The sequence below is a fragment of the Trichosurus vulpecula genome, chromosome 7, assembly GCF_011100635.1.
Source record: "Trichosurus vulpecula isolate mTriVul1 chromosome 7, mTriVul1.pri, whole genome shotgun sequence".
NCBI classification, from domain to species: Eukaryota; Metazoa; Chordata; class Mammalia; order Diprotodontia; family Phalangeridae; genus Trichosurus; species Trichosurus vulpecula.
In genome coordinates, this window is record NC_050579.1 from 246,009,061 (window position 1) to 246,022,450 (window position 13,390).

Genomic DNA, 13,390 nt, shown 5'->3' on the forward strand with positions numbered 1-13,390 from the left:
TTATGGACTATTTTACATACATTTTTTTTTAAAAAAAATTGCTTCAAGTAAGAGTTTGAACAATGGAGTCAGCAGGACTAGAATCTCACCTTTGACATTTACTGCTTATATGACCATAAGCATATGGTTTTACCTCCCAAGGGATTGGTTTGACCATCAATACAATGAGAGGATTGGTCTAGATCAGGAGTTGACATACTTGGACCACTAGACAAATCTGACCTGCAATCTATTTTTGTACAGCCTAAGAATGGTTACGTTTTAAAATACATACAGATGTAAAAACCCTTCTTAGCCCATGGGCTGAAGTTTGCTGATCCCTAACCTAGAGGATTTCTGAAGTCTCCTCCAGATCCATATCTATGTCTTATGATTGTGTGAATAATCTGATAAAGTAGGGATTTTCAGGGATTTTCTACAGTGTTTTTCAGAGGAAAAAGTCTACTCAGATAAGCAATTTACCTAATGTCACATAGCTTAGCACTGGTGGAAGTTGACCTCAAATTCATGTCACAGCCTGCTAAATTCATAGATTTAAACCTGAAAGGGTCCTTAGAAGCTAGCAATCCAAAATGGGACTTGGAGAGATGACATGAATTGGCCTGGTTTACAGATAGTAAGTTTCTGAGGCAAACTTGGGTCTTCTTGACTCTGAACCCAGGATTCCTTTTTTTTTTTTTGAGACCAGGTCTCCCTATCTGGCACAGGCTATAAGTGTTGTGGGGCCATTCTGATCAGCATGGAAGCTTTGACTTGCATCATTGCACCAACCTGGGCCAGGTCATCTCTCCTTAGGCAGCCTGGGAATTTACCATATTGGTGTCAGACTTAGTACATACACTTGAATGGTCAGTCAAGTGTAGACCTACTACAGCTCACAGATCCATGAGTCTTTGCCTCCCAGCAGCAGGGACTACAGGATTGTACCCCACTCTTGGCAAGCCCACTACTCTGGGCTCTATGATACCTAATATCTTTTGACTTGAAGTCCAGTACTCTTTCCGCTATACCACATTGCCTGAATACCTCTGCTGTTGTTCAGTTATTTCAGTCATATGTGACTCTTTGCGACCCCATTTGGGGTTTTCTTGGCAAGGATATTAGAGTGGTTTGCCATTTCTTTCTCCAGCTCATTTTTCAGATGAGGGACTGAGGCAAACAGGGTGAAGTGACTTGCCCAGGGTCACCCAGCTGTTTGAGGCCAGATTTGAACTCATGAAGATATGAGTCCTCCTGACTCCAGACCCAGAACTCTGTCCACTGCACCATGTAGCTGTCCCAGAATACCTCTGCCTCACTCTGCCTTCCTCTGCCTTCCTTTGCCTTACTAGACCCTAGTCTAATCTTGACCATACCTTTTTTCTGGGACTCTTCTCTTTCTGGATCCTCAAGAATCTGTGTTTTCTTTCTAGCTCCCAGCATATTCCATATCAATGCTAAATTTCACACTGCATTGGCTATCTGATGGTTTCTTTTTTCTGGTCTTTGACTTTACTCAATTATTATTTTTCTCTTTCTCTACCTCTGAGGTATATCCCACCCTGCATGCCTCCTTTTATAGCTCAAAGCCATGTTGGTGTTTCCTTGAGTTGCCAAGGAGGCCTCCAGCTTACCCCTAAATCCATTAACCTTTGACAGTAGATCATGTGTTCACCTGACATAAGGGCAGTATAGAGACAGGATTACATCAGAAACAACCCCCATTTGGGTCTGAGAAACAGGCAGATGGAACCACTGATCCCCCTCACCCTCATCTCACCTCTTCTGTTTCCCTCTCTCCCCCAGGATGCCAACTTCTTCCATTCTATCCAGTTCCTCAGTTATCCCCAGGCTTCATGGGCTCATCATGACCAAGGGCTTGGTACTCTTGGTACTGGCTGAAGATCCAGTGAAGGGGACCGAGAAGAAACAGTTAGACAGGCAGAAAGAGAGCTAGGAGAGAGCAGTATCATGAAATCTGAGAGAAGAGAATGATTGAGTGTTAATGGCTGCAGGGGCAGAAGGCAGAAGATGAGGACTGAAAAAAAGCCATCAGGAGCTAATGGGGAAAATTGTTTTGCATGACTACACATATTTTTTAATGAGTCTTGTTTTTCTTGCCTTCTCAATAAGTGGGGAAAGGGAAGGAGAAAGAGAATTTGGAGTTGAAAATAAAATAAAATTGAATTAAAAAGATATACAACAGAAAGGAGGAAAAGTCATTATTTTTAGAAATTAAGGGTAGGATTTGCCAAGGCATGATCTATAATAGGATAATGGGGCAAAGGAATTTAGCATAGGGGATATTGTAGAGTTGAATTTATTCACTAAGTGTGCAAGATAGAGAAGGGAGAGAGTATACTCAATGCCTGGTTAAAAACAAATTGTGAAAAAACTGAGGGGTGGAGAGATTTGGGTAAGGATGAAGAATGGGGTTAGGGGTCATAGGTAGGGGGAGATATGAAAAGATAAAAGATTATGGTCAGCTAAGGGGATTTTGGATGATCATTGAAGTGGAACACTTGTGGCTGATAGCAGGATCATGGGTATGATCATTTCTGGGTTTAGTTGAGGTGGAGTGGAGAAGCAGCTCATGGTAACTGAATACAGTGAAGATCTAGGAAGTTAAGGAATTTGAGGGAACATCATTATATATGCTGCAGGAGTAGAGGGAAAAGTAGAAAGAAAGTGGAGAGCCAAGACCGGGACTCACTGAGGAAGGAAGGAGAGTATCCTTGAGGTCAGTAGATAACAGCTACTAGAATTTTGATTGAGTATTAAATTGTGCTTGAATGAATGTCAAAGGAAAAAGGGCATGTAGGTGGCACAGTGGATTGAGTGCTGGCCCTGGAATCAGGAGGACCTGAGTTCAAATCCTGCCTCAGACACTTATTAACTGTGTGACCCTAGGCAAGCTCCTCTTCTATAAAATGAGCTGAAGAAGGAAATGGCAAACTATTCCAGCATCTTTACTAAGAAAACCCCAAATAGGGTTATGAGGAGCCAGACATGACTGAACAACAACAACAAAGAGGATTACTGAGTGGTGATTGTCATGGGAGAACCTGGAGGTGACCATGGTTTGCAAGGTGTGCTCCAACTTCTCCACCACAACTAATGAATTGGGAGATATCAGTGAAATATAATCAGTACTGGAAGTGGTAGCCAGTGATGCAGTGTCATAAGGAGAGAGTTAGCTTTCTGTGAGAACTAGAAAGCAGAGAGCAGAAAATGAAAAAAAAATTAAGATGTAAACTTTAGAGGAGATATCTAAGAGAGCACAATAGAAGTGGGGAATATATCTGGAGAGGAATGTTGACCTTGTGTAGGGTCAAGGGGGATAGGAGTAAGGGAGCTCTCTTGGAGAGTGGAGAATAAGGTTTATATGATAGTCACAGTTCAGAATCGAGGAAGGATGGGGCATGTATGACTGGGTGTGAGTATGCTAATTACTGAGGAATGGGTCCAGGCAGAGTATCAGGTCCTGGAGAGAAGTCCACTGAGGGAGACAGGTGATCAGACTGCTCATCTCTCTGAACCTCCATTTCATCACTTGGAAAGTGAGGGGGATGAATTAGATTGGTAAAAGTTCCCAAACTGTGGGTTATAGAACCCCAGGGCTGGGAGGACAGCAAATACTCCAAAAGATCATCTCATTAAAGAGATGGCCTAGGAGTCAGAAGACTTTGGTTCAAGTCTGGCCTCTGATACATGCTGACTATATGAGCCTGGGCAAGTCTTTTTAATAATTTAATAAATGCTTGCAATGACAACTGCTTATTCAATTTCAACTCATTTCAATAAACATTTATTAAGTATCTGTTATGTGCCAGGCAATATGCTAAGTGCTGGACCTATAAGTAAGAAAAAGACAATTCTTGCCCACAAGCAGCTTGTTTTCTGGTGTTCAACCTTTGTTCTCAAAGAAGACCAATGCCATCTTTGTTTAAAAAATTTATTTTGGAGGGGGGAAGGCAACGCAATTGAATTGGGGTTAAATGACTTGCCTAAGGTCACACAGCTAGTAAGTGTGTCAAGAGTCTGAGGCTGGATTTAAACTCAGGTCATCCTAAATCCAGGGCCTCTAATCTCTGTGCCACCTAGCTGGCCCTGGAGCAATGACATCTTAAGTATGATGTCTTGACTTGTGAGGTGATTGGATTTAAATGAGGCAGAGCTGCTCAGAGTCATCAGCCTAACTCTCTTCTCCAGTCATAGGAGTCCAGTAACAAGACATAAGCCAAGATGATGGCCATGGTCCAGGATGCAGTCTGAGACCTTGGCCTTTTTAAGTTAAGATCTTTCCCAGGTTTCAGTTTGTCTGATGTAAGCTCATTCTCCAGGAGCTTACAATCCAAGTTGGGGATGAAAACACACACAAAAGAAAGCAGAAAGGAGTTACTAGGAAATCTGGGAGCTCTCTATAAAGGAAGACATTGAGAGGACTTTAGTGCACAGCCCCCCAGTCCAGCAATTAGAAGGAAGAATCAATTGAGGGTGATTTGGGAAGGTGAAGACTATCAAAACTTGAAACTTTCTTCTTGGTGAGGATATCTCAGGTGATCAGCTTTTCCTAAGACGAAGCATGATATTCTCTGGAGTCAAAGTCAAATAGAGCTGCTGATGGAAAAGGTGATTCAGTTATCATTAAGGCATTATGTGAGGTACAGAATGTTGCAGTTTCAAGGTGTGTTTTGGGGTCATCTCAAAAGAATTCACACTCTCAGACCATCTCCAACCCAAGCAAAGTCATTTATTGAGCATTATATTCTCCAGTGGGCTAGGCTCCTTAGAGGAACCAGCAGCGTAGCAAAGCAAAACAGGGGTTTTTATAGAGCAGAAAGTACAACCAAATATTCTAGATTTGATCCAAATATCTTGGATCTAGTTCAAACCATAATCCCCTGGTTACAAAAACATGCCCAAAGCCAAAGTAGAATTGTGTATACAGCTACCCCAAAAGTCCACTGGGGGGCATTAATGTATGGTAATGATATTATAATAAGCCTCTCTACATCATGAGTTCACTGAAGGACAGTCTTTGCTATTATTGTGCAGATGTCCACTTAGTGAAAATTCCTTCTGTGATTTAGTGGCCACCATCCTGTCTGAGTAATGCATTTATTGATTAAAACAGGCCACTTCCAGGGGATGAATGAGTGGGTGTGGGCTGATATCCATTGTGCACTACCACCTGTAGGTGAATGGCCTATAGTCTGGAAAACATAATTCAATAGGCAGACCCAAATATTAAAAGCAACAAAATAAATAGAAATAATATCAAAACGGTGGAAAACAAAAAAGAAACCAAGAGTTCCATTAGAATAATTTACATTTGGCATACAGGATTATCTGATCTTGTTTCTTTCTTTTTTTTTTTACATGTGCATTCTTTTTTTTTAAATTTATTTAATATATTTAGTTTTCAGCATTGATTTTCACTAATTTGAATTACAAATTTTTTCCCCATTTCTACCCTCCCCCACTCCAAGATGGCGTATATTCTGGTTGCCCCGTTCCCCAGTCAGCCCTCCCTTCTGTCACCCCACTCCCCTCCCATCCCCCTTTCCCTTCTTCTCTTGTAGGGCAAGATAAATTTCTATGCCCCATTGCCTGTGTATCTTATTTCCTAGTTGCATGCAAAAATTTTTTTTTGTTGTTGTTTTTGAACGTCTGATTTTAAAACTTTGAGTTCCAAATTCTCTCCCCTCTTCCCTCCTCACCCACCCTCCCTAAGAAGGCAAGCAATTCAACATAGGCCACATGCATATCATTATGTAAAACCCTTCCACAATACTCATGTTGTGAAAGATTAACTATGTTTTGCTCCTTCCTAACCTATCCCCCTTTATTGAATTTTCTCCCTTGACCTTGTCCCTTTTTGAAAGTGTTTGTTTTTGATCACCTCCTCCCCCCGTCTGCCCTCCCTTCTATCGTCCCCCTTTTTTTATCTTCTGTCCCCTTCTTTCCTGGGGGGTAAGATACCCAATTGAGTGTGTATGGTATTCCCTCCTCAGGTCAAATCCAATGAGAGCAAGATTTACTCATTCCCCCTCACCTGCCCCCTCTTCCCTTCCTACAGAACCACTTTTTCTTGCCACTTTTATGAGAGATAATTTACCCCATTCTGTCTCTCCCTTTCTCCCTCTCTCGATATATTCCTCTCTTATCCCTTAAATTGATTTTATTTTTTTAGATATCATCCCTTCATATTCAACTCACCCTGTGCCCTTTGTGTGTGTGTGTGTGTGTGTATATATATGTATGTATATATATATGTATATATATATACCTACATATATACATACATAGACACACACATATGTATATATATGTACACACACACACACACACACACACACACACACATATATATATATAAGCATATTTCTTTCAGCTACTATGATATTGAGGTCTCATGAATCATACACATCATCTTTCTATGTAGGAATGTAAACAAAACAGTTCAACTTTAGTAAGTCCCTTATGATTTCTCTTTCTTGTTTACCTTTTCATGCTTCTCTTGATTGTTGTGTTTGAAAGTCAAATTTTCTATTCAGCTCTGGTCTTTTCACTGAGAAAGCTTGAAAGTCCTCTATTTTATTGAAAATCCATATTTTGCCTTGGAGCATGATACTCAGTTTTGCTGGGTAGGTGATTCTTGGTTTTAATCCTAGCTCCATTGACCTCCTAAATATCGTATTCCAAGCCCTTCGGTCCCTTAATGTGGAAGCTGCCAGATCCTGTGTTACCCTGATTGTTTTTCCACAATATTCAAATTGTTTCTTTCTGGCTGCTTGCAGTATTTTCTCCTTGACCTGGGAGCTCTGGAATTTGGTGACAATGTTCCTAGGAGTTTTCTTTTTGGGATCTGTTTGAGGAGGAGATTTGTGGATTCTTTCAATTTCTATTTTACCCTCTGGCTCTAGAACATCAGGGCAATTCTTCTTGATAATTTCTTGAAAGATGATATCTAGGCTCTTTTTTTGATCACAGCTTTCAGGTAGTCCAATAATTTTTAAATTATTTCTCCTGGAACAATTTTCTAGGTCAGTGGTTTTTCCAATGAGATATTTGACATTGTCTTCCATTTTTTCATTCCTTTGGTTCTGTTTTATAATATCTTGATTTCTCATCAAGTCACTAGCTTCCACTTGCTCCAATCTCATTTTTAAGGTAGTATTTTCTTCAGTGGTCTTTTGGACCTCCTTTTCCATTTGGCTAATTCTGCCTTTCAAGGCATTCTTCTCTTCATTGGCTTTTTGGAGCTCTTTTGCTATTTGAATTAGTTTATTTTTTAAAGTGTTGTTTTCTTCAATATTTTTTTCAGTATTTTTTTGGGTCTCCTTTAGCAAGTCATTGATTTGTTTTTCATGGTTTTCTTGTATCATTTTCATTTCTTGTCCCAATTTTTCCTCTACTTTTCTAACTTGCTTTTCCAACTCCTTTTTGAGCTCTTCCATGGCCTGAGACCAGTTCATGTTTTTCTTGGAGGCTTTTGGTCTAGGCTCTTGCACTTTGTTGACTTCTTCAGGTCATATGCTTTGGTCTTCTTTGTCACCAAAGAAAGATTCCAAAGTCTGAGACTGAATCTGGGCACGTTTTTGCTGCCTGGCTATGTTCCCAGCCAACTTACTTGACCCTTGAGATTTTTGTTGGTTTATGACTTCTTGTAGAGCAAAGAGTACTTTGTTCCAAGCTTGAGGGGATGCACTGTTGATTTCAGAGCTATTTCTATATAGCTAGCTCTGCCACCCCAGCACTCCTCCTTCCTCAAGAACCACCAACCCAGACCTGACGTGAATCTTCAGCAGGCTCTTCACTCCTGCTCTGATCTGCCACTTAATTCCTCCCACCATGTGTGCCTGGGGCCGGAGGTAACTGCAGCTGTAGTTCTGTAGCTACACCTCCCCTGCTGCCCTTGGGGCGGTGGCTGAACCGTGAACTCTGCCCCCCACATCTTTTCCCACTAACCTTCTCTGTTGAATTCGGTGTTTGTGGGTTGAGAAGTCTGGTAACTGCCACAGCTCACTGATTCAGGGTGCTAGGGCCTGTTCTGCCTGGCTCCTGGTCTGGCTGGTCCTGCTGCCTCCCACGCTGAGCTCTGCTCCCCTCCACTGCGTGCATGATAGACCTTATCCAGTGACCATCCAGGCTGTCTTGGGCTGGATCCCTGCTTCTCTCTGCTATTTTGTGGGTTCTGCAGTTCTAGAATTTGTTCAGAGCCATTTTATATAGGTTTTTGGAGGGACGTGGTGGGGAGCTCATGCAAGTCCCTGCTTTCCAGCCACCATCTACGTGTGAATTATGTAGGTTCAGCCCAGGAGCTCAGAACAAGGGCTGGCCCAGAGTCATGAATGCCACCACTGCTGTGAGTAAGAGAGCTCCCTTGTTACTTTATTAATGGTCTCCACTCTGATTCCAATTCCTTTAGGAGGATCAGATGCTATCCACCTACGGTCTTGCAGGTGGAAGCTTTCCACCCCTGGGTTCAACAGTTATACCAATGAATTTACTTATAAGGGGATGATTATATTCCAGTTATAATAAAAGACTGGAGAAGATATTTAAGTAATTCATATCAAAGCAGTGCATATCAATAAATTGTTTATAATAAAACATGTTTGTAATGAAATGGAGTTTTATTTCATAAGATACTTCCCTTTAAGAAAATTGATTGCACTGAAATTTTGTTTCCCAAACCAAAGATATTTCTGACTTAGTTTCAGTAATTATTAGAATAACAGGTATGTCCCTCAATCAGTTGTAACAACACCCGATTATTCTTACACTTGGTAAATTGACAACAAAGCTATACCTTGGTACCTGTCCCTACTACAGTGCCCTGGTCTTTGTGTCATATGCATTGTGGTAGATGTAGTAAAACAGACTTACAAGATCCACAATTCTGTGTTTATTTGTGACTTGTCCTAAGTCCTTCACACCTTTTATCAAAAGACATACATCATAACATTAACCAATTCAGAGAATGATAACTTGACAAAACAGGAGACAACTAAATCAGGCTGAGATCCTTAAATTTTCAAAGTCCCTCTTCAGGTATATGTGGGGCATCTGTTCCCTGGTCAGATCCTCAGATGAGCCCTTGTTCTCTTTCATTTATTAAAAATAAATAATTTTTTAAGTAACAAAAATCTATGCCCTCTTCCACCTGACTGCTTTCCCACTCTCTCCCCTCACCTGAACTCGTCCTCTAGATAAAAAGAAAAACAATACTCCTGGAACAAATATTGTTCAGTCAGTTTTCAGTCACATGTCCAACTCTTTGTTACCCCATTTGGTAAATATACAGGTAAAGACAAACTAAAGGTATGGGAATGGGTTGCCATTTCCTTCACCAGCTTGTTTTCCAGAAGAGGAACTGAAGCAAACAGGGTTAAGTGACTTGCCCAGGGTACCACAAGTAGTAAATGTCTGAGACCAGATTTGAACTCAGGAAGATGCGCCTTCCTAATTCCAAGTGCTGTGCTTTATCAACCATGCCACCTAGCTACCTCAAAAACAATTATATTTGAACTACTTTTCAAATATTTATAGAAAAAGTCACATACCTCACGGTGAGATCCCCTGGTCTATAAAAGCCCGCATCAGGAGAGGATAAATGAGGAAGTGAAAAGTATTGTGAAAGGAGAAATAGAATGTCATGGGTTTCCAAGAAGAGGGGCCTCAAGTCTGTTTGGGGGATCACACAGGTCTTCAAGGAGTTAGGATTTCTAAAAGGTTCTAACAGATAAATAGAACCTACATATGAGCCCAGGGAGCAGGATGTTAGAAATAGGCAGAATAGGAAGGAGCTAGGCAGAGAGGGAGGAGAATGTGACCCTATTCTGGAGCAGATATGTCTACATGACATACACAATATTACCAAATGCAGCCTGAACCAGATCAAGACATAATTGGTAAATAGGTACAAAATAAATAAATATACAATATAATGCAGATAATATAATAAATGGTTTTTATAAGTCGAACATAGTTCAGAGTGACCCTAGTGTACAAGAAATAGGACTTGGCACATAACACAGATCATTGTGTAACACGATGTCAGGGCCAATGCTAAAAGAAATCAGACTTCAAGTCATCCTAAACTTAAAATCAGGAGGAATTGGGAAAAGACACTAAGTACAGTTTCTCCAAGCCCAAAGTACCCTCCGTTCCTGGTGCTCCTTTGTGGGTTTTTTTTTAAAATCAGAATGAGGAGGGTCACTGAGGCTGGGGAGAGGTCCATTTAGATGGATATTCTGGGGGCAGCACAAATAAGACCATAGTGATCATTGGGGCCTAGGCTCTTGGGAAAATATATTGCAAGGAAGGAATCATACCTGCTGATGGTCACAGGGGTGCCAAGGTTGGTGGTAGGCATCTCTGTAGTAGTTTGAGAACATTTGGGGGGACTCACTTTTTGTTCTGCAATAAGAACAGAGTAAGGAACAGATGGGCCCACAGTTGCATGTGACTCCTCTTCCCTGGAGCTGCCCAGGGCTAGTCCAACAAGATTGCTGGCCCATAGGCTTGAGGAACCATATGCATGCTACTGTGGGCTAACATTATTGCATGTTTTATACCATTCATTATATGTAATTTAGTACTCTGGCCTTTTGTTCCTGCTTCTCTTTGTTTTCATAGGAAGGTACATTTGCCACCTCCAGGCTGATTGATGGTCTGGCCAGGTATATTCCTACAGGATGCTTTTTCAGTCAGTATGAGCTGAGTGTTGCTGATACCCAGAATGAAGGCAATGCTAAGAACTCACAGATGTAGAACATTTTACACTTCACAAAGTGTGTTTCCCTCACTCCTTGTTATAACCTCCTCTTGTCCCCACCCACCTCAGTATTAGAAAATGGAAAAATAAATTGGAGAGAGTTGGAGTGACTTTCCAGGGTCACAACCCAGGTCAGTTTCACAACTAAGACTTGACCTACATCTGTGCTCTTTCCAGTAGAAGCTATCAGTATCTATTCTACCTTTCGTGGACCCCACAACGCCCTGTCCTTGTGTTATGGGCCAGAGTTGCTGACATCACAAATCAGTAAAGCATAAGTCTGTGTGTATGTTTGTGTGTTGGTATAAAACCAGAAGACTCTGTGTGTGTTTGTACCTCTGTAAGCATTGGTCATATTTATATGAATGAGTGTGAGTATGCCACACTAAAGACCCAAAAGGTAGAAGCTCCAGAAAAAGCATCTGCTCTACACAGGAATGAGCCCAGAGAAGAAAATGCCTCACCATACTCAGGGACCAGAGAGCAAACCTCCTTATCCTCCTCCCTTACCCCACCCCTCTGTCCAAATCCTGGTGTGGAAAGAAGTGTGGAGAGGATGGGGAAGGGGAGGGGCAGGAAGCTCAAAGACTGAAAGAGGCTGAGTAGCTTCCCCCTGGAAACCCCAGGGAGGCCTAAGCTTACATCCTAGCCCAGGGCCATGTGGTATTTCCTAAGCTCTGCATGAACTGAAGGGGATTGAGTTGGCTGGGACTTACCTGGAGAAACTTCTAGGCTGATTGTTCTGATAACCTCAATAGTGCTGTTGACAGAGTCATAGATTCCACACCAGTGGATGGCTGAGTCCTTCACTCTGAGGTTAGACATGGAGACGATGATGGTACCAGTGTGGGTGTCATCCTCCAGGGAGGCTTGTGGGTCCCTAAGTTGCCAAGTTAAAACCAACTTCCCGGTAATGAGTCTATCCCACACTTTTCCATCCACTTGCAATTTACATGAGGTTTTCCACCTGTTCTCAGCTCTCTGGGGATCATAGTGTGTGGGCTGAAAGACCCTCACCAATTAAAAGTTAATAAGGAGCCATCTCAGGGTGGGAACAGAAACAAATTTTATTCAGTTCTTGAGAATTGGGCATCCTCTGCTAGCACAGAGCAGAACCAGCAAAGGAGGCGCTTTACAAGGAGCAAAGCACCAATAATTATACCTAACACAAGAGAATTCCCGCCCACCTCTGACCCTTCTCACCATTGGCTGGAAGATGGGCTTACAATCTGAGCACGAAAGCTAGACAAAGAACCGGGAAATTGAGGCACAAAAGCTCCAATTCCCATTCCCTTCGTTAATGATTACAACTGAGGTGACATCTATAAATCTAAAGAAGGAGAATACGATAAGGGGAGGGGGAGACCCTCTCCATTCTCTTACAGTACTTTTACAGTAAAGGAAAGCAGGTCACAATGACCCTATTCTTACTGAGCAATTTTTAAACCAGAACCAGAAGAAAGAACAAAAAATTTCAGGGTAAACTTTCCCAGAGGCTGAGCCATCTCATGGCCTCAGAATTTTTTTCACTTCCCTATTTCTTGATTTTTAAACATTTCTTAGTATAGATATAGATATAGATATATTTATACTTATCTTCCCTGTGAAGTCTTCACATTTCATTTACCTCACACAGTAGCCACAACTCACTCTGAGTGTCTGCCCCTCCTGGTACTTCAGTTGAAACACTTGTCCCTGTGAACCTGAAAAAGAGATCATCAGGTTGGGGAGGACCAACTGGGTGTCCCTTGACTCCCCTCCCTTCCTTGACTGAAGAATATGAACAAGATAAGGGCTCTGGTCTCCTCAAGTAACATCTTCTAAGAAAACATGACTCAAAGACCCAGTCCCTTACACAGGGGAACCTCCTAATCAGTGGTGTGCTAGTAAATGAATAACAACCAGTTGTCTCAATCTTTCTCTTTCCCTCCCTCTGTCCCTCTTTCTCTTCTTCCCTTCCCCTCCTCTGTCCTTCTGTCTCTCCTCTCTCACTTTGTATTTATACGCATATCCATGTACATTTACATACTCGTGATGATTATTAATGTTTTCTCCATTCCTTTTTTAAGTCTAGCCAATTAACTAAACAATAAATCAACTTTCATTTATATGCAGTGTTTACCAATTTTCAAACTGTAAATGCTCTCACTGGAAATTGAACAATCATATCTTCTATACCAGTGTGAGCTGGTTCCAGCATGCCATGCTCCCATCCCTCCCCAGGCCCTCGTAGCATGCAACATTGTACTCCCTCCCTTCTTCTTCTCTCCTCTATTTTCTCTGCTTCCTGTCAATCATCACCTCTACCCCTCCCTACTCTCCCCTCACACCCAGAACCCATTAACAGCAAAGGCAGCAGTAGTAGCAGTGGGGCTGCCTGGGCCATCATGCCTCCATGGGTCCAGATTCAGGAGACGTGGAAGGTGGTCTCTTCATGCTATCCTTGGTCTGATGGATGACCCAGGAGTGTTGGTCCTGCTTCTCCACTGCCTGATTCTGAGCCTCTGAGAGGAAAGAAGAAATAAGAGAGAGTGGGAAAGCTATGGTTGGGAAAGTGAATGCAATGCAAGGAGTAAAAATGCTGATCTCATAGAAAAGAGGTGAGATCACTTGTATCTGGGGAAT

The 13,390-nt window shown here is 41.9% G+C and overlaps 1 protein-coding gene across 1 annotated transcript; it reads right to left on the reverse strand.

The window, feature by feature from the left end:
- Positions 1 to 1,816: 1,816 nt before the first annotated feature.
- LOC118857878 (trem-like transcript 4 protein) lies at positions 1,817 to 13,154 on the reverse strand. The gene is made up of 5 exons (XM_036768356.1): positions 13,103 to 13,154; positions 12,398 to 12,468; positions 11,482 to 11,767; positions 10,323 to 10,407; positions 1,817 to 1,877 (listed from the first exon to the last, which is right to left on the reverse strand). The coding sequence occupies exons 1-5, from the start codon at positions 13,152 to 13,154 to the stop codon at positions 1,817 to 1,819; spliced, it is 555 nt and encodes a 184-aa protein (XP_036624251.1).
- Between the last annotated feature and the right edge of the window lie 236 nt (positions 13,155 to 13,390).

Bases quoted from the DNA above. Each gene is read 5' to 3' on its own strand.
- LOC118857878 (XM_036768356.1), bottom strand. From the start codon at position 13,154: ATGATGGCCCAGGCAGCCCCACTGCTACTACTGCTGCCTTTGCTGTTA. The intron at 11,768-12,397 runs GTGAGGTAAATG...AGGGTCTTTCAG, and splicing joins GAGTGAGTTGTGGCTACTGT to CCCACACACTATGATCCCCA. The intron at 1,878-10,322 runs GTATGATTCCTT...CTGGATCTTCAG, and splicing joins ACCCCTGTGACCATCAGCAG to CCAGTACCAAGAGTACCAAG.